We start from the raw sequence: 25,331 nt of genomic DNA, 5'->3' as shown, positions 1-25,331 counted from the left end.
CACACAGTGGGTGGACCAGCAGCTTCCTCATGACTAGAATCCCAGGGCAGGGGTAGTGGGAAAAAGTGGGGAAAAGTTCTTCATAGATTCTCATGATTTCTTCCTGGGTTCATTCATGCCCCTGGACTCACACTAACTTGGTTTTAATTTCATGTTGCGTGCAATGTGACTTCTAAAAGATGGCTAATCTTAGCACAGAGAGGTGAAGGAGTTTACCCAACATCACACAGCGGGTTAACAGCAGAGTAGAAGTGAAAACCCAGTTTTCTTTTCTTTCAAAGCAGTATTTGTACTTCTGACAGCTAGAATCACAGACTCAGACAACAGGGACACCCAGGGTCAGAGAGGTGAAGTGACTTGCCCAAAGTCATACAGCCTATTTGTGGCAGAGCTGGGACTAGAACCCAGGTTCCTAACTCAATCTAGTGTTTGTTTCACTTCTCACTCCTGATCACGTTCGCTGGTCCCTTCACCTGCTCCCCTCATTAGCTAGGGAGGAGGGACCCTCCTAGGGACTGGCATCTGCTGGTGCCATCTGCACCAAATCGGCTTGGGTGTCTCGAGGGGGTAGGACAGAGGCAGCCCTACTGGCTGGGCACTGCTTCAGAGGAAACTCGGCCCCATCCCGGCCCAGGGGCTGAATGCAAGAGTAGGCTTTGCATGAGCACAAACTGTTCCCTTCCCCCTCTCCCATGTGTCCTGGGTCTTGGCCAGGGCTTGGAGAAAAAAAAAGAAATCTGGATGGCGGCTAGCCAGGCAGACTCCGAGATTGTCAGAGGATTGGAGAAGGTCAGGCAGAGATGCCAGTTAACATGGAGAAAAAAAAAAAAAAGAGGGTGGGGTGCAAATTAGTGGTCTGCGTCTCAACACCACTGTGCCTGGAATCTTTAATAGGTCTTGTCGTAAGTTGGCAGAAGAGCCTGGATTTTTACACGGCCCCACTTCTGAGTCAAGCCTGGGCTCTGCTGCCATGCTCTGAAGATGGCTCAGTGTCCTGGTGCTGCCCCGCTCTGCCAGTTTCATCCAGCTGAACTTCAAGCCTTTAAATGTCCAGTTTCTCTCTTACATGGAGTCAGGGGCCTCTTCTTTGGATTCCCACCCTCCTCTCCACTTCCCTTGCCATGTCTGCTTACTCTTCTGCCTCTCCTCCTAGCCTAGGAGTTTCGAGAGAACAGGGACTATGTCTTGCTGCACTCTGTATTCTCAGTGCTCAGCACAGTGTTGTGTAGTGTTATGCTCACTAAATATTTCTCAGATGAATGAATGAATGAATGTGTAGGTAACAAAATTAGGACTTGAGTGATGAGCTTGTTGGGAGGGAGGGTGCTCCCATGATAATCAGCCATGCCCAAATCCAGGTTCATATGTGGGGCTGTTTGCTCTTGACTCCTTAGTTGGACACCCAGGTTAAAGCCAATGCACCCTCTCTGGATCATGGGTTCTTGGGGTAAAGCCCATTCACTGCCTTAGGTGCTGGGCTGATAATCAGATGAGAGACACAGTCTGGCAGGGGAGTGGGATTTATCACCCGCTGTAGGAACCCAGAATGGGGAGTGGGAGAATCTTCTTGGGTGGGTGGGGCTGGGGTCAGTGGTGGTGGTGGGGGTGTTGGGGTCAGTTGTGCTGATAGAGAAGGTGAGCATGAGCTAGGCCTTGGAGGATAAGTGAACATTTCCAATGAAAAGGATGAGGAACAGCATGAGAAAATTCGGAGGAGGAAACTGACAACTGGTATGGGGAACTGTAATAGTTTTATTTGGCTGGGGCATGGGGTAGGGTGGGATGGGGTAGGGCATGGATACAGAGGAAGCTGTGAAGCGCCTTCATGCCAACTGGAGGAGATCCTCTGCTGTGGGGTCTGGGTGCTCAGATGGACACGGGGAGGCAGCATCTTCTAGGGCTGCTGGGTTTTGTGAATGATCACGCCTGTTTTGTCTCCTGGCCAGCCTGGGGTTCAACAGGACTCCAGTGTCCGTGTCCACTCACTGGTTTGAGATGCCTGGACCTGCACAATGACCAGGATGGCTGTGCCTCACAGGATTGCTGTAGCCTCCAACAGCAGCCCCTTCTCCTCAGGACAGCCTAGGAGAGGCTGAAGCCTGGCTGTTGCCACAGTAACTGCCAAGCAGGGCACACAGCAATGCACGATGCGCAGCTCTGCACTGTACCTCGCTGCAGAAGAGCCCTGAGGCCAGACAGCAACTGCCAGGCTACCTGCCTGGAGCATCACCCGCCAGGGGTGAGCCTCCTGCCAGCTTGGAGTATCATGACTGTGAACCCAGGAGACCTGGGAAACTCAGGGAGTGGCAGCCCCGGAAAGATTGTGAGGACAGATTGGGAGAAACAATGTCTGCACTTTTCAGAGAGCATCTGAAAGACAGGCCAGGGCCTCCTGATAGCAGGTGCACATTTACAGACCGCATGGAGGCTAGTTAACTTTGTTGCCTCCATGATACCCTTCCATTCCTCCATTTCTTCATACATACACTTATTAGTGTAATAAACATTTTTCAAGTGCCCATGATGTCCTTGGCACATGGATGCTGCCCTCCAGGAAATTACATTCTAGGAGGACAGAAATATCAATGAGTAATTCCCACGCACACTAACGTGTGCTTCTTCCAGGAATCTTTTTTTTTTTTTTTTTTTTTTTGAGACCGAGTTTCACTTTTGTTGTCCAGGCTGGAGTGCAATGGTGTGATCTTGGCTCACTGCAACCTCTGCCTCCCAGGGTCGAGTGATTCTCGTGCCTCAGCCTCCCGAGTAGCTGGGATTACAGGCACCTGCCACCGTGCCTGGCTAATGTTTCATATTTTTAGTAGAGATGGGGTTTCACCATGTTGGCCAGGCTGGTCTTGAACTCCTGACCTCAGGTGATCACCTGTCTCAGCCTCCCAAAGTGCTGGGATTACAAGCGTGAGCCACCAGGCCCGGCCATTCCAGGAATCTTTTATTGATGCTCCAGAGCCTTGTGCCCTCCAAAGACTGTGGAGTCTGCCTCAGTGGCCTTCCTGGCCTCTGACTACTGGATGACCTGGACAGTGAGGAGCCCAGCAGGAGACTAGTGGGCTGGAAAGGATAGAGGTTGGAGATTAATTCACACTAGTTCCCCACCTTTAGCACTCCGCTCCTATCCACTGTCCACCACTGCTAGGTAGCCTGGGATTGGCTGTATCCTCTACCTAAGATCACTTCTCAAAGTGGTCTGCCCTACGCGATTCTCCTTTCAGCTTCCAATAACCATCCCCATTCCTTGCTCCCACAGGCTAAAGGGTTATAAGGGTGCTTGACTTTTGCTAGCCCCGGGATCCTGCATTATCCCTTGAGGTTGCCTATTAGTTCACATGGGTGAACCAGAGAAGAAATTGGAACCTATCAGCACAAGCTGTCCCTAGTAACAGAAGACAAATGCAAGGAGGTTCTACTTCTTCTTCAACATGCTTTGCCAGTCACTATGGGGGAGATCAAGTAAGGGAAGGGAAGTGGGTTCCCCTAGCCCCAGTTCTTCTGCCATGAGCCTGATGCTAGGCATTGCATTTCCCATGTCACCTACCTGATGCCACCTTGCAGTGTGGCCACACACACACACGCATGCATACACGTGCACATGCCTGCTCCTGCCAGCCACTGGTACTCTTCCATCCTCCTGGCTGGGCACAGAATCTCCTTTCCAATAATGCTAACTGGCATTGGGGCTAAGCAGAAACTAGATTCCATCATCCCTTTGCTTTGCTCAAAAGGAAAAGGATGGGGTAAAAGGGAAACTCCCTAAGACTATGGTGCTGTGGTACAGGGAGAAATAACTAGAGTTTGCTCTCTGCGTTCCTTCCCCTCCACTGCCTTCTGTGATTACCAGCTTTTGAGTCACCAGCAAAGAATTTCCTGTCTTATTACAGACATCATTTTTCAACATTAAAAGCACAAAAGGAGAAAGGAAAAGCCTTAGCCCAGCTTGTGCCCGACCAATGTGAGGAAGTACAAGCTCCTTGGGACTTTCAAGGAGTGTGAGTAACTGCTGAAAGGCAGGGTGTGGCTGGGCATGTCTCAGGAAACACTGAGGAGGATGGTTGGTGGGCAGAAGGGGGCTGGGACTCATGGGGCAGAGAAGCAGGGGCCATGCTGTGGCACATTCTGGGGCTTACTTTGCCAGAGAGAAGTTAATGATGGCTGTGTTTTCAGTGGGGGCCTTTTCCTTTTTATTGTTATTATTTTTTATTTATTATACTTCAAGTATAATCCCACCCTGAATTCTACAACCCAAAGGTTGAGACAGTTTCTATCTTATCCACCCTTGAAGCCAATGTCGTCCCAACTTGAGGCCCCAACGCCTCTTAGGACCCCTGGGAGAAGTAATTGGGTGAAACTCTTCATATGTACTTATTCTCCAAAATGTTGAACAGCTGGAACCCCTTAGTTGGATTGGTAAAAATACATGGTCAGGACCACAGAAAAGACATTAATAAGGAGCCTTTTTTTCTGAACCAAAATTGTTAGTTAGAGTAGACTATTACAATATAATAATGAGTACAAAATTATCACTGTGGTGAAATATCTGGTGACTGGGACTAATATGAATGATTGACTTACATATTCATTTTCTTGTGTTAATCTCAGTCAGGGACACAATCTGGCTGGGTGACTTTGGACAAGACACTTAACCATGGGGATCCTCAGTTTCCAGGGTCTCCCCAGCTCTGTGTATTGGTGATTTTGGGTGGAAGGGGAGAGAACTCCTATGGAAGTCAGACTGAAGTGACAGTCACAGTGCAGGTGGGACAGGAATAGGGAGGACAGGTGTAGGAGAGTGTAGGGAACCAGGGCCCCCACCTGCACCCTGAGATAGAAGTCTCTTACGAATCTGTACATATTCCTTGTGATTTCCTTTCAGCTGTACTGAGGGGGCTGTGACTTCTCTCCTAACTTGTGTGCAGGTTGAATGTTTCAATTAAGATCTGGGCTGCTGGTCGGTGGGAATTGATTGAAGCGGGTCTGCAGTCCCGTACAGAAGCAGAGACACGCCGCAGGAAGGAGGTGCAGAAAGAGACCCTGGGGAGCTTCCAGCCTCTCTGGCTCTATGCTGGAGACAGAGCAGGGTACAGAGAGCCCTTAATGGCCAAGCAGATTAGGAGCATGGTTCCGGCTGAGGACATAAAGCCCTGGTGAATGATAATCAAACTTGCAGCCAGTCAACCAGCTAAGCAGACAAGATCTAAATAAACATCCTGCTATCTCTGCTTGGGCCACGATCTCTATTACAGAATCAAGTTGTCCCCTCCAGCACCCTGACCTTGGGCTCTCTGCTTCATCCTGGTACAATGCCCATTTCCGAATATTGGATTCATAAATGTCTCTCGCCCTTTGTGCTCACTCTCCTGAGCTCCCTTTGGATCTGGCAAGGGAGTGCCGTCATTCTCTGGTAGCTTCTGAACCATAGAGTTACCTGGCGACAGATGAGCTATCCAGTTTTCTCAGCTTTTCTTCTTCATTCTTGCCCGTTACTCACTCCCATAAAACATTTCAGCCTGCAGACCCTGCCAATTTTTACACCCCCTCTTCTCTCCAACTTAGTTAAGGCACTTCAACGTTGAGTATCTCCTTTACTCAAAGACGTTGTGAAGGTTGGATGAGAAGAAAACATAATCTATTAGCTCAGAAGCCTGGTCTATTCTAGCACATCTCAAACTTTCACATGCACACAAATTGCCTGGGAATTTTATGCAAAGGCAGATTCTTATTCAATAGGTTTGAGGTGGGACCTGAGATTCTGCATTTCTTGCAAGTTCGCAGGTAATGATGATCTTGGTCCTTGAACCACACATTGAGTGGCAAGGATCTAGACCAGTGCAATTCGGAATATACTCTGTGAACAAGTTGTTAGTGGTCTGTGCTGAGATAGGTACAGACATTGAGAGTGAGCATTTAGAAATCTATATAGCAATTTGATATTGATGCAACATCCCAGTGCTTAGTCAATGCATTTGTATTTTGCAGCTTTAAGTTTCACTCTTCTAGTAATTTGTTCTTCTAGTATTTGACAAAAGTATCTATCTACAATAGATGGGAAATTTTACAGAATGGCCCTTCAAAACAGTTTGAGAAGCCCTGGCCTATGTGACATGTGATGTGCTTTGCAGTCCCTGAGATTCTCTGGTGCTCTGCAGCTTGTGCACACAAGTGTCCTGTCTTTGGGGGCAACCCTGGGGAACATGATCCCTGCTGAGGCTCTCAAGTCAGGTCCCTAGAATATCCTCATCCCACCTGTTTTCCAGGCTCCGTGTTTTCTTTCCACGACAGAATCCTGGGTATTTCAGACTACGGTTTAACATACCAAGGGGATATGCTAGGAAAGGCAGACCAAAAAGAGAGGCAGCCAGAGAGCCTCTGAGCCTGTGGCACCAGAGGTGTCCACTCCAAGCCTGGGCAGCCTGCTCCCTTCCCCACTAAGCAGGATTTTACTCTAATGTAGTGTCACCTGCCCCACTTCCGAGAAAGAAAAAGCCAGGCCGCACAACAAGCCAGTGAGAAGGCTTCCTGCCTTGTATGCCCACAGGGGAGGGCTGGGTGTTAATGAACCCAAGTGCAGTCATAACAGGAATGAGACCAGCTGGAGCTCGCCCATGTTTGACCAGTGGTCATTTGGCAGGATCCAGACTGCTGGGGGAGTGGTCAGAGACGCAAACACAGCCCTGTGTTCTCCCTGCAGAAGCTGTCTTTGTTGTTCTTGGACCACTGTGGGCCAGGACTGGTGGGGATGACCCTGGGGATGCAGGGCTGGCAGGATTCCTTTCAAACTCACTCCTTTTCTTCCCAGCTTGTTTCGATGCTGGGCAGCTCATGGGGCCCCTCTATCAATGGACTGATTGGTTTTATATTCCGCCCTTCTGAGCTGGAGGTAATCCCTCAAAGATCGCTGCTCTGTGGAACATCATGCCATCTTTACTAAATACTAATTAAGTTTAACAATCACAGAGAAAGGGGGCTGATATTGAATAACCATGTGTTGAATGATCTTCTTCCATCCTTTGGAAATCAGTCACTTCAGTGTTCAAAAACAATGTGATTTCAGCTAGGTTCAGATTTAATTGAGTGGATAGATTTTGATTTGTGCTTATGATTTATTGAATGACCCTAAGCTGCTTTATCTTTTAATTTGTGCAAATTATTAGTGAGGGGCAAGGTTGGCCACAGGAGGGCTTGTCACTGAGAACATGTGTGTGTGTGCATGCGTGCGTGCGTGCCTGCGTGTGTGTGCGCGCGCATGCGCATGCATGCTGACCTTTGGATAAAAAGTGATACTTGGTAAGGTGGGGCTTCGAGGTTGTTCTTTCAAGTATATAGGCAAGGCATCCTGTCCTGATCATTTCCCTTACTGTCTAAGACACGTGCCACCATACAGCTTGCTGAGCCAGGTGCCTGGGGCCGGGTGTAACATCCATGGCCAGGGAACAGAAGTAAAGTTGTTTGGTTGACCCAGGATTTGGACTCCAACTGTGGCCTCGTTAGTTCTGCTCCATAGCCATTGAGGCTCTTAATACATTTTGTAATCATTTTGTAATTCATATATACTGTATTTCAGTAAATATGTATTACAGTGCTGTAATACATATTTGCTGTAAATGGAAAGGAGAAGGGGAATAAGGGGCCTTGTGGGCACATCTTGTGCATCATGGTCTAAGTCTGCTAAGGTTTCATCTTGTCCAGATGCCTGGTACTAGCCTCTGCCCTACCCTCAAGCTACAGACGGGACCCCGATCCCACAGAGTAGCAGTGACTCTGGAAGTCCTGTTCTCCAGCTGTTCATCAAACTGAGAAAAACTTCAGAGCTGTGTAGGCTTGTTTAGTGTGTTGTCAGCCTTGGATATTGAAAAATGGAAACAGATGAGACACATCTACCTCCCTGTGGCCCCAGTCATACATCATAGCTCACGTTCTGCCACCCCAGGTCCTTAGGGAAAAAAGACTTTGGAGAATGTGTCTCTGCTTAGCTTGGCTAGGTAGCTGGTCTCTTTTCCCTGCCCCAAGCATCCCATGGGTACTCTTGGACAATGGAGTGTAGGCATGTTTGACTCTTGTGGTGTTATCACTTGTAAATGTCAGTGAAACTAACTAATTCTCCCATTGGAATATAGTTATCTCTTGGACCTGGTCTATTTCTTTCCTGATATATGATAGGATAACCTCATGCTCATTTGCCCACTTCTGCAGCCAAGTCACCTGGCCACTGTGTGTGTGCGTGTGTGTATGCTCATCTGTGTTTAAAGGTGTGTGTGCATACACAGGGCAGAGAGGATGGAGCCCACCTTACTGCAGCATCATGTAATTAACTCAGTGCTCAGAACCATCCCAGCCTCTGCAGGAAAGAGAAAAGGAAGCCAGCAGTGCCTGCTGAGCTGATCATATGTGCAAAAGCTCTGTTGGCATCTGGTTTAGGAGAGCACCCCAAAAAAGTTAATTGGTGTTGTTCAGTCTCCTTTCCTTAAGACTATGGTTACAACCAAGCATGAGCAGTGTCTCCTGCACGGCCACTATCCAGCACAATTCCGTAATTCTCCCATAAAGCCAGTGGGGAGGAGGAGGTGAGTGGCGAAGGGAGTGGGAACACTTGGTGTCATGTGCTCCCATCATTTCTACTAGCTTACTGGGAAATAAAGTGTAGTCAAGAGTGTAGAAAGGCAAGATGTAAAATTAGAGACTGGTACTAATCTGGTTACCTGAAAACAAGTGAAAGTGCTGTAGATTTGTTCTGTTGCTGACAACCACCACACTAAACTCTGTGTAGTTCCTGGAGGATGCACAACAGTATAATTCTCTTTAGGGTGTGCCACAGGTTCCTGGCCTATGGGAGGGAATGAATCAGGAGGGCTCTTGAGAACCTTCATCTGTGTGCTTGCTCCAGAAGTGAGTCCCAAAGCTGGAGATTTAGTGAGAGCAGGCATCTGTGTCTGACTGTGAGTATTCTGGAGGCAGAGGTTTGTAACAGGCCATGTGCACCTGCATAGGGATGGGTAAAACAGGGACTTTGAAAGAGTTGAAAAGCGTTATAAACAGTTGTTCAGAAACGAGTCCCAGGAGTTCCACGTGAAACTGGCTCTGTGTGCATTGAAACATGGCTGTTGGGAATTCTCACTGGTCCAACACCCCTGCAAAACAATGTGTAAATATTTAGGAAGACTTGAAAGTAGTCGAATCCTTTGAACTAGTGACAATTTTTTAAAGAATCAATTCTAATTTAAGAGTAATAATCACCAAGATACACATTTCAGGATTTATTTAGCCTATCAACAATTGGAATCGATATATATACTCATTTAGAGGGGAATGGTTAGGTAGATTTGGCATATTTATGTAGTCATTGAAAACTTAGTTTATAAAGGCCAATCTTGTAACTGATTCTTGTGTGATAACATTCAATGGAAAAGCATGAGACAATTAGAAAGCATGATACAATGAATAAAATAAAAACTGGAAAGAGAACCACCAAAATGCTAACAGTAGTTGTGCTTGGAAAATGGGACGAGGTGTGGTTTATTTATTGTTTTCTATTTATTTACATTTTTTTCTTAATTTTCTTTAATGAGCATTTATTACTTTTGTATTGGAAAAAATAAATTTTGAAAAATAGAATCCCAGGGAATGCTTTAGGTAGCATTTAAGTCTGAGGGTGAAGATGCTTTGACATATCCATGTCCAACCCCGGTGTGTGCAGCCAGCCAGCTAATTAACTCAGCAGCGAGGGGGTCTTTTTTCAAGTGGGTTGTACGGTTTGCTTGGTGGCTTGGCCATCTCACAATACATGCCATGAGTGGGCTTCAGAGAGAGGGAGCATGGATAGAGGGATCAATACAAGCCTTTCCCCACTGCTGGGATAAACCTGACTGCCAACAGGAATGTATTAAGGGGTTTCCTACAGAGGATGCACCCTGCTTTGAACTAAAGATGATACAGAAGAAGTACAAAGGAAAATTGTTGCCCATAAGAACTTGTATTCCTATTTAAGGATGAGACGCTAAGGCATAGACATGCAAAAAAGTTCATGAACATCATATATAACTACATTTGTGTATGCATATACTTGTGTGTGTTTATATATGTATATATAAATATACACATGCACACCCACACATATATATACACTCACATACACATACTGCAAATACTCTCTCAAATGTATTGGTAGCTCAATATATTGACAATATATAATTGGGCAATGGAAAATAAGCACTTGTTACACTGTGTTAGTAGCATTGCCTTTGAATACAAAGGACAGTGTATCATTGCTGATCATTTTGATAGCGATAACAAGTTTTGCAGACCATGCCAGTGCCAATACTCTCTGTTATTAACGAGTTGATGATGTAGCAATCTCCATTTGCAAAATGCCACACATGACAATTTAAAAATCTTGATCCTTTCGTTAAAATTGACTGTGTATGCTTAGGGTGAAAGGCTGGTGGAGGTTAGAGGTCCCTGCCACGGGGACCTCATATTTGGTTCTCATTTGAATCCCTTCCGGTGAGCTTGAACAGCCATCCTCATTTTACCAAGGAAGAAACTGAGATTTGAGTAGGCTGCATGAGAGCCTGAAGCCAGCAGCAGCAGGGGCTGTGATTCTTGTGTCTACCCTGCACCCCTCAGCTGGTCAAATATTATCCAAGCAGGCAAGGCAAACAACCATGAAGGGCTCATACTGGAGCCTGGAATGCGTCTTTCTGACTCCTGCAATTGGCTGTGCTCTTAACCCTCTTCCCGCTTCCTCTTCTCTGGGCTTCAGGGAAAGGAGACATCCTCAGCCTGTGTGCTTTGTCCAAGAGGACAAAGGCAGGTGACCTATTAGAAAGCACATCTAGTTGTCTACCCTATACCCAGCCCAGAAAAGTCCCCCAGCTTTCTTTTCTCCCCTCTCCCTTGTATTGTATCATCCCCTGTGGCTTTTTCTGTGCTTCCCCCCCCCCCCCCCCCCTCTCAAAGCAAGCAAACAGGAGTGTGAATAATTGATTGAGAGAAACTGGAATGACTAACAGTTCTGGTGGGAATCGTCTCTCACGTCAGGAAGCCTGCGGGGGTGCACAGATGACGACCAGACGCCTCTGGCTCCTGCCCTGGAGGGATTGTGGGCTGCAGGGGGTGCCCACCGGGCCCTGTGGCACCTGGCTGTGTCTGGACCCTGCTCAGGGCTCCTGGTGCTCTCCATTAAAGCCTCGGCCCTGGGCAAATGTTGCAGGATCTTGGAAAGTCCTCTGTTCCAATCTGATTTGAATCACACCAGATATCTGCTCCGCATTCATCCCAAATGTGTGAGTGTATGTGAAGTAGAACTAGGGGTATAAATTCTTTGCCTTATTAATATCCATGCCAGATGTTTCCAGACCGTGTTCCTCACAACTGGAATGTCGCTTGAAATTTAAATAGATGTTTTTCAATAAAAGATTATCAGGTCAAATTTGAGAAATGCTACATAGCCTCCTCTTAGAGATTCACTGCACACTTAAGTAAATTAAAACACCTGAGAAGTCTAGAAGATTTTTTCAGCTGCATTTGTTTTCTTCAAACTTATTTGACCTTTTGACATTTTGAATCTCTTCTTTTTTATATCTTGTAGGACACTGTCTCAAATATACAATTTAGGAAAATACTGTTCTGTGCATCTCTGCTCCCTACCTCATATCTAGAAGGGACAAGATCAGACTGGAGATGTGAGTTTGAATCCTGTCTCTGCCTCATGTCAGCTGTCAGACCTTGCAGGAATCTCTGAGCCTCAGTTTCCCCATCTATAACAAGGATACAACCAAACCAACCAGTCCTCAATTTGCCAGTGCTGCCTATTGCAGATAACAGTGCCCAGCAGGGCACTGAGTGCTTGGGATCCTGGAGATGCTCTATAATCTTGTGTTGAAACTGATTATAGTCCGTGGTAGATAAAATTACCTTGTAGCTAAGCAGAACAGATTCAGATCCGTTTCAGAAACATGAGTCTCTAACTCAGGAGATTTCTACAACTGTCTTTTGTAACCTGATCTTATTCTTGTATTTAACCTTGGCAGTGGGAAGTTCTTCCTGGTATCTTGCCTAATTTACTGGAGTTGGTGTTAATGCTGTTTCCCCCTAAGGCATGGCTCTTGGACCAGCATCACCTGAGAATATGATAGACATAGACCCAGAGTTACTGAGGCAGGTGCTCTGAGTTGGGGACCAGCAATCGGTGCTTTAGCAAGTTCTTTGGGTGATAGGGTTTGGAAACTACTGCTCTAAAGTGTCATCTGTTTTGACTTTGCCAAGCACAATCTGAACTCCCATGAGGCCCTGCTCCTGATACTTTAAATCTGTCCTGTCTCTTTTTCTGCCTCCCCATGGAGGACTGCTGTCTATTTTCTGGGTTCCTGGAATGTTGGCAAGTTTAAATCAGGATTATGAAATTATTTGAGAATGGCAATCTTCCCTACTTTACGAACACCCCAGGAGATGAAAGGCCACATTATATTATCTTCTCCCTCAGTGCCTTGGTCCTTCTGTCTGGACGGATTCTCTGATTCCACCCATCTGCTTCCACAGCCATGTCAGGGACCAAGCAGGGTGAGCCAAGAGGGCCACAGTACTGCAGTGGAGGAAAAACAGGCTCCCTGGGGGAGAAGTGTTAGATAAATATGCCTCCTTGTTATCACCACCAGGGCCTGGTGCTGCCCTTTGCACATGATCACAATGCTGCAAATTCCACAGGCTGCTCTCTACAGGGAGTTGAGCAATGGATAACAACTGTTGGGAGGGTTATTTCTTTGGTATTTTGTTTCCTTAAAAAAGTTATCTGTAGTTCCCGGAAGCCCCAAGGGGAGGGGCTGCTTCTACTCCTGGAATCCCATATGGGGCCAGTTTCAGCATCTCAAGCAATTCTCAAGCCATAAATAAGCCAACACCATTATAAAATGTGGTGAGCCCTGCCTCTGTTGTATTAAGCCACTGTTATATTATGAGGTGCAGAGGTGGTGAGGGGTGACAGTGGTGGCAAGTCCAAGAACATATGAAGCCCAAGAACATACCTTTGACTAGTAAAGGCCAGACAAGAATTAAGTAACTCGTCCCTACTGCAAAGGCCTTGAAATCTAGAGACAGTGTGTACACCAAAAAGGGTAATAGTTTGGATGTTATCTTTCATTGTTTTTGAAATTTGCAGAGTGACTGTGAAGAGCTATAGTGTGAGATTCTGGAAGCCTTGGTTTAAGATTGGCTCTGTCACTGGTGGCTTGCAACCTTGAACAAGATTATTTCTTCGTTCATTCTTTTACTCTTTCCTTCAACATTTGACTGATGTTGATGATTCTCTTGCCACTATGCTGGTTGCTCGGAGTACATTATACATCAAAGAGTAGAAGCACAGCCCTGTTCTTAAGTAGCCCACAGTCTGAGGTGGGAGGTACTTGTAAATAGATCACGATACAGAGAGCAAAGGCTTCCATGGAGGTATGCAAGGTCCACGGGGATCCGTAAGACAGAGCCTCAGGTGCTTTGGAGAAAGGAATGCTTCTCAGACAAGGCTTTGACACGCTGCCTCCCTTTCTTTCCCTCCTCCAGGGGTTTTGTAAAAGCCAGGTCATATCAACCTAGTCCTGGTTCTCCCTTGCATGTTAGGCTCCCATATGAGGAAGGACATGAGACACTGCCTGGTGTAATCAACCTTTGGATGCTAACGTACCAACTCCCATAATACACACCCACCGTTGCCCACACACAACAACCAAGCCACTTGTCCCGCCTCCACTTGAATATCTCTGATCATGGGGAATTTTGTACCAAATGTTATGCCATCTGTTATAAATAAAAGATCTGGCCGAGCACGGTGGCTCATGCCTGTAATTCCAGCACTTTGAGAGGCTGAGGTGGGCGGATCACCTGAAGTCAGGAGTTCAAGACCAGCCTGGCCAACATGGTGAAACCCTGTATCCACAAAAAATACAAAAATTAGATGGGCATGGTGGTGTGCGCTTATAATCCCAGCTACTCAGGAGGCTGAGGCAGGAGAATCACTTGAGCCCAGGAGGCAGAGGTTGCAGTGAGCCAAGATTGCACCATTGCACTCCAGCTTGGGCAACAAAGAGTGAGACTCCATTTCAAAAAAAAAAAAAAAAAACAGATCTAATGCCCATTTCAGAATTGTCTTGGCTGTCATTGGTTTAAAGTAGACTAAATCTCAACTAGCAGAACCTCCTGATACCATTGAGTGAAATTTCAAATCTTAGCAGCTCAAAGAATATCAGAGGTGAGAGGGACTTTTGAATAATCATTCTTATTCTCATTCTCTTTCTTTGAACCTCATATTGCATAGGAGAGATCGCAGACCCAGGTGAAATAACTGGAGGAAGTTAATCATCTGCCTTGGCTGCTATCCATGAGACTTCTTGGAATGTCTAGTATTTTTAGGGAATAAGGAACTCATAAGAACACCTTAGGGACAGAGTCCTCAGAACTATGACATGCTAGGGGAGAGGGGACAACCCAGGACACAGCTTACTTTAGGCCTTTCTAATCTTTAGGGATTGTTGCCTAGTAGAGAACTTTGGCATCAACCAATGACTCAAGAAATAATCACCCAGGACATACCATGTGCCAGCCATGTGCCAGGGGCGGTGAGAAGCTGGAGCTCTGAATTAAATACTCCTACTCTTTTCTCTAGAGCACGTCTTAAGTTTTCAATGGGAGGAATCACTCTTTCCACGACTTGAGAACACTAGACCACTGGCCCACAGAGCAACAATCACTTCTGCAGCATGAAATGCCAAGCTGCCATGGCTAGTGCTCCCTTCCAGGTACTGTCAGGACTCTTGAGAATAACATACGTGTTTCTCACAGAAACAAGATAATTGGGGAATAGCATAGATGGTTTCACCAGGAGCATGTGATGGTCGGGTGGGGTGGGTGATGGAACCTCTATGGTGCTCTTCCTACCCTCACTCCCAATATCTGGGGGAACAGTGCTATGTCAGCAGAAGTTGGAGGATTGCTCCTGAAAGCCCCATCCATTGCCTCTCCCACAACACAGTTTCAGCTTGTGGCCTCCTGTAGAACGTGGGTGTGTGTTGCCGTTCTTTTCTCTTGTGCCAGGCTGTGCTGTGAGAAACAGCACTCTCCCCTGTCATCCATCCTGGCTCTTTCCTCTCCTCAGCCCCGGGTCTCTGCATTTCAGTCGTTACCCTGGGCCATAGCTTCCTGCTCACATGTATCTTCTGGAGAGCAAAGGATTTGCAAGTGGGCAGCAGAACCTAGCTACTGAGTTGGTGCTGGTGGCCACTGAGGGGCACAAGGAAATCAAATGATCTCTCCAAGCAGAAAGGTGGGGAGGGGGCTCCTATGGACCTATGAGGAATGCCATAGAAGGAGAGGCTGTGGTACCCCATCTTCTGTGCTGCCCAATCAGATGTGTGGGTACCACAGAGATGGGAGAGGATGTCACATCTTGCACCTCAGTTTTCCTACTGCACAGAGGAGTTGATCCTTCCAGCTCTCTCCTTTGTTTTCTTTTCTTGTTTGTTTTCTTTTTTTCTTTTGAGTTTGTAGAAGACTGTGTCTGGAAAAGCTCTGGGCTTATCAGGGAAACACATTCTGTACAGGCCATTCTAGGGGAGGCTATAAAAAGGAGGCAAAGGTCATTTAACTTGGAAAAATGATCTTTACTATTGAAATCATTTAAAGCAATTTTTTGCTAGGAAAAGGAGAGGACTTATTTATTTGGGAATCTGGTTTTTTTCCAACTGGGTCCCAGAAAACAAGGCTGCTGGGCTGATATTTCGTAACACAAGCATCTCATATTCTCTGGCTTTTCCTAAATAGCCTTTTCTAGCAGAGAGAGAGAGATCCAATTGCCTCATAGAAAACATCTGGGGAATCTAGTGTAGGATTTCTTTTTCTGTATTTTGTTTTTACACATTTCACGAGCCTGGGAAAGGAGTTTTTGCTGGTGTTCACATTTGATGAAGAGAGAGCAATGCAGGAAGATAAGTTTCTCCATAAGCAAACATTGCCATAGGCAGGATTTGGCTCCTCCTGCTAAAAGCAGAGAGGATTAACCCTGCCTGGCATCCAAGGTTGACCTGGGAAGACAGAGAGGATCGAGGAGGACTGAGTGCAGGTGGGACCAGGTAGGAGTTATGGCTGCCTCGTGTCCTTTCTAGGACAGTCACAGGGACAATTTCTTCTGGGTCCAAATCCAGGCCAAAGCCACCATCACGGCCTGCTGCATGAAATTAAAGGTGATGGGCGCTGCCTCCACTTCAGGGCAGAGAAATCAGGAGACCTGGAAAGGCCTTCTCTCCTGCCCAAACAGTGATTGATCAGGGCTCCTGAGAAATGGTTATTGCTGAGCAAATCGCTTCCTGGGAGCGGAGATTTAACAGCAGCAATTTTATTTCCTTATGGTTGCCTCTTGCTGAAAGTGCCTGCCTAACATCACTGTTTATAGTTGCTGAGTTTGAAAGGCCTTAAAAAAAAAATCCTTTAAAGGAAGGTATTTGCAGAGCTGAGTCAAGTGTAAATGAGGAGAAACAGATACTCAATCAGGATGCAGTGGGCACAGGGACCCCAGCATCTTGCTCCTCCATGGAGGAGTGGTAGAGACACGGATTTCTTCCTCCCTCCCCTGTATCCTTGGCTGGGGATCCTTCACCTTATGGAGCAATAGATGCTTTCCCCTTAGTGTATGAACTCCAAGGACTTTCGGCAAAGTTGGTACAGTCCCTGGGCCAATGCTGGGATCTCTGGTGATGATTGTTGAGACCTTTTCACATCGCCATAGCACTCCACAGTCTTCAGAGGAGCAATGCTTCGAGAACCTTATTGAAATTTTATTCTGACAGCAACACCATGGGGCAGATGCTACAGGTGGGGCTGTTTCAAATTTGCAGATGGAGAAGCTGAGTCCCCTGAGGTGAAGGCGTTGGTCTAAGGTCATGCCAATGGCACTGGGACTCAAACCCTACTGTCTGCTGTTTTCTGTTCACATAAGGGACTGGCTGGACTGGAAGGAAATATTGCTCCCTGCTCTCCTTGGCTCCTATTTGCCTTTTTCCTTTCTGAATTCCACATAAGCTCTCTCTCACTTAATTCTTCATGCTGGCAGTCCCCACTTGTGCTTAGTTCCCCCACACGCCATGCTGTTTCCCGCCCCGCTGACTGAACACATGTTGCTCTGCCTACAGTGTCTTCCCCACCATTTTGACTGCTCTAGGAGCTCTTTCTCAGCTCAGATGTCACCTCTTCCAGTAAACCTTTTTTGATCTGTCCTTCCTATCCTCCTCTTCCCCAGGTAGACAGAATCACTCCCTTTCCTGGACTGCTACTGGGTCCTCTAGCATGTCCATGTTGGCACAGATCACACTGCGCTGTGGTTATTTAATCAACTGCTGAGTTCTGCATGAGACCCTTTAGGGCAGGAACAACAACAATTTGTCTTTGGGTCTCCAGTGCCACACACAGAACATGCACATGCTATTTGCTTTTGATGAGTGGAATTGGGGCTGAGGAGCCCAGTCCATGTGGCATTATTCTTGAGCCTTTTCTACCTCTTGGGGGACAACCGGGTTTCTGGATCCTAAGGAAGATGTCTGTGTGAATTTCATGATGTCCCAAATCCTTCTGAGGGCTGGGGGGCTGGAGTTAAGGGGAAGGACCAAGATGACATGGAAGATGTGTAAGCACTGGCCACGTGGGCCTGGAAAGCCCAACCAGCCTCTGCCTGACTAGGTTTCTTTCCTGCTCTGGCCCTGCGCAAGCCTCTCCTAGTAGGACAAGCCTCTACTAGCAGGACGCAAAATCCCAGCTAAAGTGCCTGTCTTGGAAAAAGGCATGTAGATGAAATAAGGACATCAGCCTCAGAGGCCTTGCTAACATGAGCTTGGGATACCCAGGATGAGAATGGGGAGGGCGGGGACGTCTCGCCTTTCTTGGTCTTCTCACACACAGACTTGTGCACCTTGTCCATCAGACCTCTGACACCTTGAAAAGGACCCACACAGAGCTTGTCCCACAGCAGACAGGGTGGTTGTAACTGACTCTGGATGGCTTATCCCTCACATACATTTTCCCTGTAGAAAGCTGGAATGCTTTTCTGGCTTTAAGAGTGAGTTTGTTGGAGTTGCTAGTGAAATTGCTAGATAAAAATTATATGCTCTCTGTTGGTACAAGTGCCTCACACTGATTCATATTGCTAGTTATGACTTTTCTGTTTGTCTTGGGGGCAAAGCTGGCAAAACAGGAGTTTGGTAGAGCTAGAAACTGTGGTTAGGATTCTAGAGTTCAACAAGTGGTGACTCTTTGGCAATCATGGAATAATAGCCCAGAACCTACAGCAGCTCCTGGGACCCACAGATACTCTGTGTGTATTCCTGTCTGAAGACGTCTGATGGATGCATTTTGATACCCACCAGTAGCTTCTAATTACCAGCTGCTCACTCTTACCTTCCCTCCAGCCTTTGCTGGTGTAGGCCTGGCATCTCCCAACAGCTAGGCTTTGATACCCTGCTTGTTTTGTGAAGGAGCCTGTCATATGGAATTAAGGCAAGGTGGATCAACCCCTCAGAACTGAGAGCCAGACCCTGGATAGAATTGTGTGTGACAGGAGAGATGAATTTATCAACATCAGCGGCTCCTAATGAACACAATCTCCTGGTGCTAATGGGAACAGTAAGGAGTTAGGCGTGGATGAAGGCCACGGAGGCTTTCAAATGCAGATATCCCTAATCAATCACATATTGTGACTCTTCACTTACTCCTTTGGTCCACTTTTAATAAAGACGAGGATGAGCTTCACTGTCCAAATGGGAATGAACGGGAGCCAAGCTGCCATCTTCACTTGGCCCAGGTCAGCATCAAATGGCTCATGATTACTCTCTGATGTGCAGCAACTTGTGTGTTGCTGGACTGGCAGTTCTGCAATCAATCCCAGCTGCTGGACTGGAGGGTGGGGAGCCCCTGGCCACCTGAGCCTCAGGTTGGAATCTCTCTTATATTCCCATTAAATACAAGGCCCCACCACATGGGAGAGTTTAAAGGGAAAATGAGATTTTATTAAAGCCAGGAGACCTCCCTGATAGAACAGAAAACCTAATAAGGCCAGTAAGATTTCTTATCTCTGATGAAAGTTTCCCATTCTCCCAGATTCCTCCCTTTTGTTGTCACTATATTGCTTCTCCTCCACCGCTGCATTTCCATGGGCACCTCATCATTTAAAGTCACTGCTAAAAAGCTGAAAATTAGTAGCCAAACCATCCAAGAGCTGTTTTCCCCCAGCAAAGGCCCAGCGGTTTAGAGCGTATTTGTTTTACAGTTTGAATATGGTGACTTCAGTAGGTTCCCCAGCTTTAGAGCATTGATTGGATCTGGATTTCCAGTGGAAAATAAGACAAGCCAGAAAAATGTGAGGAGCTGATGGCCAGACACACAAAATCTAACTTTTCCTGCTGCCACTCTGCTAGTTTCGCTAACTGTATGCACATCCAGGCCACATGCGGAGGCCTGGCACCAATCGTGAGGCACTAAGGCCTGGAAGTCTGTCCTTTTCCTTCCCTTCCCTTCCTCTTGACTTCTCCAGACCTTGGAGAGAACATTGCAAGACTGGGTCCTCTGGGAAAAGGTGTACTTGGAGTCCCTGGTTGCTGGGGCTAAAGGTGAACTTAGCAATGAAGTTCACCCAGAGACTCATGGGCAGCCAGGGCTTGTCTTGCCTGCTTTCCTGGTTTTATCATTACTTCTGCTGCCTGACCACATAATGCCCTGGCCATCTCAAAGTCTGGAATTAGTGCCCATGCAAAACAGGAATAATGATATTTACCAACCACATAGTATTTTGAAGATTAAAAGGGATAATGGATGGTAAGCCCTCAGAAAAGTGCCTGGCACATAGTAAGTACTCAATAAATGTTTGGCATTACATAGTTGGCATTGCATTAAATTATTTTATGTTTTTGTTAACAAATGCTGGAGAAATGCCAATTTTTGAGGCACTTCCCTGCTCTCCATGCCAGGCCCTCTGCTGAACCCGCAGACAAAGATTATCTTCTGTAAGCCTCCCAGCTGTCCCTATTTATAGGTGAGAAAGTTGAGGCTTCTAGATGTTGCACAAAATTATACTGTTGGTGAGTGACAGAGCCAGAATTTCTTTTATTGATATTTATGCAGTACCTATTTTATATCAGACACTACTAGGTGCTGGAGAGTTGAACCTTTGTGGGTTTGATTCTAAAAGGCTTCATCTTGCTAATGCATCATGCTGGTTTCCAGTGTGTGAGGTATGGGAGAGGGTGAGTAACATCTGACCTTGAAGGTAATGAAGATAGAGAGGACATGTTGCTTGGTGTAAGGGCTTCCACTCCTGCTTGAAGGCTGTGGTGCAGTAGCTAAGCTGATGCCACTGGGAGGAAGGCTCTGCATGGGTCCACCTGACCTCCTTCAGAGGACTGTCATCCACAAATCCAAGGGAACAGGAGGGACCCCTTCAATGAAGAAGAAACTGCTTGAGTAAACAGGGCCCAGGCCACACCACATGTGTGATCCGTGTAGTGATACTGAATGCTATACGGTTTATTCTGGGAAAAATTAAACATCAAAACAGCAGAGCCACTCAAGGTTATCATCTCTGACTTGGTTTTAGCCATTTGTTTCTGCTTCTTTTGGATTAGAAAATTGAAGCTTATTGCTGGAAGGGGTGATACCTTTGTTCAATACCTCATCCTGCAGCCCTAATGCAGTGGCACCTGACATGTCATGTGACATAAATCTTTCCCAAAGCATTCTCATGTGCCCGACCACCTTAGTACAGCTGGTGGGAGTGTGGGTGATGCATTGATTGATAGGAGATAAGCCAGGCTGGGATAAAAATAATGCAGGTGTCAATCTAGAGGCAATGGCCAACAATCATTAATCAGAGTGGTGGCACAGATAATCAAAAGATCGTGTCTTTTTGGCTTTGGATGCATGATTGCAGTTTTTCACATCAGGCTTACCTTCCCAATCAAGTTTCCCCAGAGTTTTTTCTCAGTGTGTTTTCATGGATTAAAGCAGTCTTCAGTGGTTGGGTGTGGCCCAGACTGAGAGTATGTGTGTGTGTGTGTGTGTGTGTGTGTGTGTGTGTGTGTGTGTGTGATGAGGCAGGGGCAGATCAGAGAGACCCAACCATGGGCCTTGATAAATGAGTTACTGTCCCTGATGCTTTCTCTTTAATTCATCCCTTTCAAGGACGTCTGTGAAAATCTCTGGCCACTGTCTCCGTCCCCATCCAGGTTTAAGGCTCCCTCCCGAGTGGCTGCCTCCCTTCCAGGCTCACTGTGACTTTAGTTTTAGCCATCAGGCCCCTTGGTGCCCCAGTTTTATGAACTCCTAGGGGGAGGATTAATTTTCTATCCCAAGGCTTTATTCAGGGAACTGTGTCCAGAAATATGCTCCTACATCTAAAAGATACTGACATCATTGTCAAGAAACTCTCACAAGAAGTGATTTGAGATTAGGGAGATACAGGAATAGCTGTAAGATCCCGAAAGGTAGAGAAGAGGTAGCTGAAGATGGTGGGCCACTTTCTTTGAGGGTCTTGGGTCATCTCAGAGGGTGTCCTGGAACAGTTTTTGGTAAGCTCCTTCCTTGCCCACTCAAATATCCCAGTCTTAACTTCCCATATTCTTTTCTCTGTGCCTTCTCTATACATAACATGGAGCCAAAAGACTTAAAACCTGGTTCATGATTTCCACCTTCACACTCTTAATCCCCACCCCCATTTCCCTCTCTACCCCAACCTGTCTCCCCAGCCCAACCACATGGCACGCGTGTCTGCAGATCAGCCCTAATCTGGAAGCGTGCCTTCCCATTCCACATTCTCCTTCTCTGGGATCTCCTTTCACTCTTCTTGTGCCCCCCTCACCTCTGACTCTGCCCACCAGCGTGACTATCTGCATGTGGCCGACACTGATTCAGATGCTCATGCCAACCAGGCATCAGCTCTCCCTGCCTGCCATAGGCATAAATGCAGCCTTACTGGGGACCCTCAGGGCAAAAGTGAGTTGTTGACTCCTGGGACGTGGTATGCCCACACAGGAACACAGTTTTGCCTAACGGCAGAGGATGGCCTAACTCAGTCACATCCATCAATATCTAGGGGCTGGAGCAGGCGGGGAAAGGGGTGATAAGAAGGAGTCAACAGAATACACGAAAAGAATCTGCTCACTGCTCCTCTGCATGAGTTTGTTATACATAGACATTTATTAGTGATACGATTGGAATAGAAGTAGGTGAAACACACACAAAGGCACACACACAGAGTCTAGGAGAGCCGGCACCATTAAATACAGGCAGAACAAGGCTAGTTTTATAAACCAAATACAGATAAAGGATATTTTTATGTATGCATCCAAATACAAATGGATAATTTTATAAAAGTTGTTTGCCAGCATTAAGAATTCTAAATAAGGCCAGGAGAGCATCACCAAAGGCTGTGGGCTGGACATTCTCCAGCATTTGAGAGGCCACGTTCAAGTCAAGAAACCATGGCACCTCTGGCTTGCAAGGCCTGTGGGCTTCCCAGTAGTCCCATCCCCAGCTGGCTGCCTCTACTTCCCTTGCGTCTCATCCAGGGCGGCATCTGTGATAACACAGTGATGGGCAGCCTCTCTGCATCCACCCACCAGAACAGCACTTTGGGAGGAGTGCACCTAGATTTTCTATACTCAGAGCTAAGACTGGGAAGGAAGGACACCCAAGTTGACTCTTGCCTCTTCCACATTAAATGCTGGAGTCCTTCTTACAAGGGAGCTCAAACCTGCTGTCAGGGACCACACTGCATACCTTTATTTTTGAGATGAAGTCTTGCTCTGTCACCCAGGCTGGAGTACAGTGGAGCGATCTTGGCTCACTGCAAGCTCCGCCTCCTGGGTTCATGCCATTCTCCTGCCTCAGCCTCCCGAGTAGCTGGGACTACAGGCGCCTGCCACCTCGCCCGGCTAATTTTTTGTAGTTTTAGTAGAGACGGGGTTTCACCATGTTAACCAGGATGGTCTCGATCTCCTGACCTTGTGATCCACCTGCTTCGGCCTCCCAAAGTGCTGGGATTATAGGCAGGAGCCACCGCACCCAGCCACATACCATCTTTTTATACCTACTTCTCAGGGGACCATAATGGACAGATTAGGAATCAAAATCACTCCTCCATAGGGTGTCTATAAAAATTCCCTTTCTTTGATGAGCTCTTTGTTCAAAGTGATGGTTTCAGGGCAGACATGAAGTGCCTGCTTTTTGGTGAAGTCTACTGAGGGATGTCCTTCTCTGTCAACACAGATGGTCAGTGCCTCTCTTTATGGTGTATGTTATGCCCACTGGGGGCTCTTCCATTCTCTCCATACAGCCCCTGGCTTCTTCCATTAGCTGAGCCAGTGCAGGCATTAGTCTGCTCTCCTTGGAAGGCTCCTTGGGGTGGCAGCAGAGAAACAGGGGCATCGACCAGCACTCCCTCAGTTCTCACCAGGCTTGGGGACTCCTCTCCTAACCTCCTTTCCGGGAAGCCATGTCCTGTCAGTTTTGCTGAGAAGGGGAAAAATGCTTATGATATCAGCAAGGGGTCTGGTGATGCCTCTTAGCAGGTTTCTGGCACCTGGTTGGCTCTGGGGGCCTGAGAATCAAAGGAGGGGCTTAGGCCACTCAGCTTAGTCCTGTCTCTGCTGCTGATTTTGCCTGAGGGGAAGAGAAAGTTGAAAGGAACTGTCTTGGTCAAATGGCAGAGGCATTAGGGATTATCTCAACTCCTGTGAAAGGGCTGGGAGAGGCTCTGGGTTCTGAGCACCCAGACACATCAGGCCAGGCAGATCCAAGCAGGAAAACTCAAATGCAGAGGTGTGCAGCAGGATGGAGAAATGGCATCGTCTGAATTATGGGAGGGTGGATGGAAAAGAGGACTGCAGGGGAAGCCCCTTCAGGTGGTGCTGACAGTGGCAAACAGTTTCAGAGTGCTATGTGAGGTGAATGCAGACACCCGCTGCAGATGCAATGTGGGTTCCCAAGGTCATCGCCTGAAATCCAATGTCACCACATGGCTGGCGGCTGGTGACTGCAAATTTCACCTGGCAACCATGTGCTTTGGGAGGGCTGAGCTGCCTTCCTTCGGGGCGGGACCCGGCTCCTCAGCAGACATCTGCTTGTCAGTTCTTCTCAGCCCCAGCCTCATCTGCGACTGTTGATGGGGACGGGCATGGTGCCCAGAACAGGTGTATTTGAGCCCAGCAGGATGGGCCACACCTGTGTGTCCATCAGGTGCTGTGAGCCGCAGTGCAGGCAGCTGAGGGCCCTGCCCTAGATGCTCTAGGTGTCAGCCTGGGCAGACAGAGGGTGACAGGAGAAACCACAGCCCACCTCCTCCTCTGGTCCCCAGGTCAGTGGGGGTTCCCACCAGCTGGACTTAGGCTCAGACAGCTGCTCCTCTGGATGCCTGGCAGGCCCAGGAGCTGCTGGCAGGAAGGAGAGCAACAGGGAGCCAGGGTTTGTGTGGGTGCAGCCACATCCCTCCCCACCCGGCTCTCTCCTCCCATGTCTCCTTGTTGCTTTTCTTTTCTCTCACACCTTAGTAGTCGATCAAATAGTTAACTTAAGTGAAAAACACTAACCAGAATAGAATACTCAAATAAGCTGCTGTTCCACTCCCTCTAAATGCCCTTCATTCTCTCTTCTTATGGAGGTGACACTGCCCCTCCTTTGATCACGCCTGGCATTGACATTGGCCCCAATCAACACCCTGCTGTTCAGCCCATTTCCAAGACATTCTTCTCTCTTGCCGACTGCCCCCATGGTGCGTGGGTGTTTTCTATGTCATCACAGAAAGCTCCTTTCTACACCCCCTGTGATCTCTGCCCTCCGTCAGACCTGGAGCATTAAGAGAAAAGTGTCACAGTAGGAAGAGAGAGGGCTTTGACAAGCAGAATTGAAGTTCTACTGCTGACACCTGGGGGAACCTGGGCTAGCTATTTGGCCTTCCTGGTCCTCCGCTCTCTTATCTAATAAGTACCTGCACCGCGGTTCTGTTGTGAGGGCTCAACTCAAGTCAGTTCAGTTAAAGCGTCTGGCTCCTGGTGGCTGTTCCATCCCTGCAGGTACCCTTTGCTGCTCTGTCTTTCTCGTTCTCTGTTGGTCTTCATGGATGCTCCCCAGAGCACACTGCTCCAACCTGTGGTCAGCTGTATCAGCCAGATGTGTCCTTCCTCTGGACCGTGTCATCTCTAGTGATGTCCCCTGCATGAGAGGGGGATTTATTATTAGTTTTATTATGTACTCGTGATTCTTCCGGGTTTCTCCATCTTCTTGTGTGTTGCGTTCATCACCCC

At 47.3% G+C, this 25,331-nt stretch overlaps 1 protein-coding gene across 3 annotated transcripts in view; it reads left to right on the top strand.

Annotated features, from left to right (window-relative positions):
- PLXNA4 (plexin A4) overlaps nucleotides 1-25,331 on the top strand; it is a 449,834-nt gene that overhangs the window by 183,125 nt on the left and 241,378 nt on the right. Inside the window, exon 4 of one of the 3 annotated variants that reach the window (XM_023207835.1) lies at nucleotides 7,702-9,489. The exons of the other annotated variants lie outside the window; for them this stretch is intronic. Within the exon in view, the coding sequence (XP_023063603.1) occupies nucleotides 7,702-7,809 (108 nt within the window). The 3' untranslated portion in view covers nucleotides 7,810-9,489. Of the gene's footprint in view, nucleotides 1-7,701; nucleotides 9,490-25,331 lie in introns of those variants that run through there. 3 annotated transcript variants of the gene reach the window in all.

This window comes from Piliocolobus tephrosceles, chromosome 8 (assembly GCF_002776525.5).
Source record: "Piliocolobus tephrosceles isolate RC106 chromosome 8, ASM277652v3, whole genome shotgun sequence".
In the NCBI taxonomy this organism is placed as follows: domain Eukaryota; kingdom Metazoa; phylum Chordata; class Mammalia; order Primates; family Cercopithecidae; genus Piliocolobus; species Piliocolobus tephrosceles.
The sequence above is the reverse complement of the archived record's forward strand: the minus strand, read 5'-3'. Positions and strand labels throughout refer to the sequence as shown.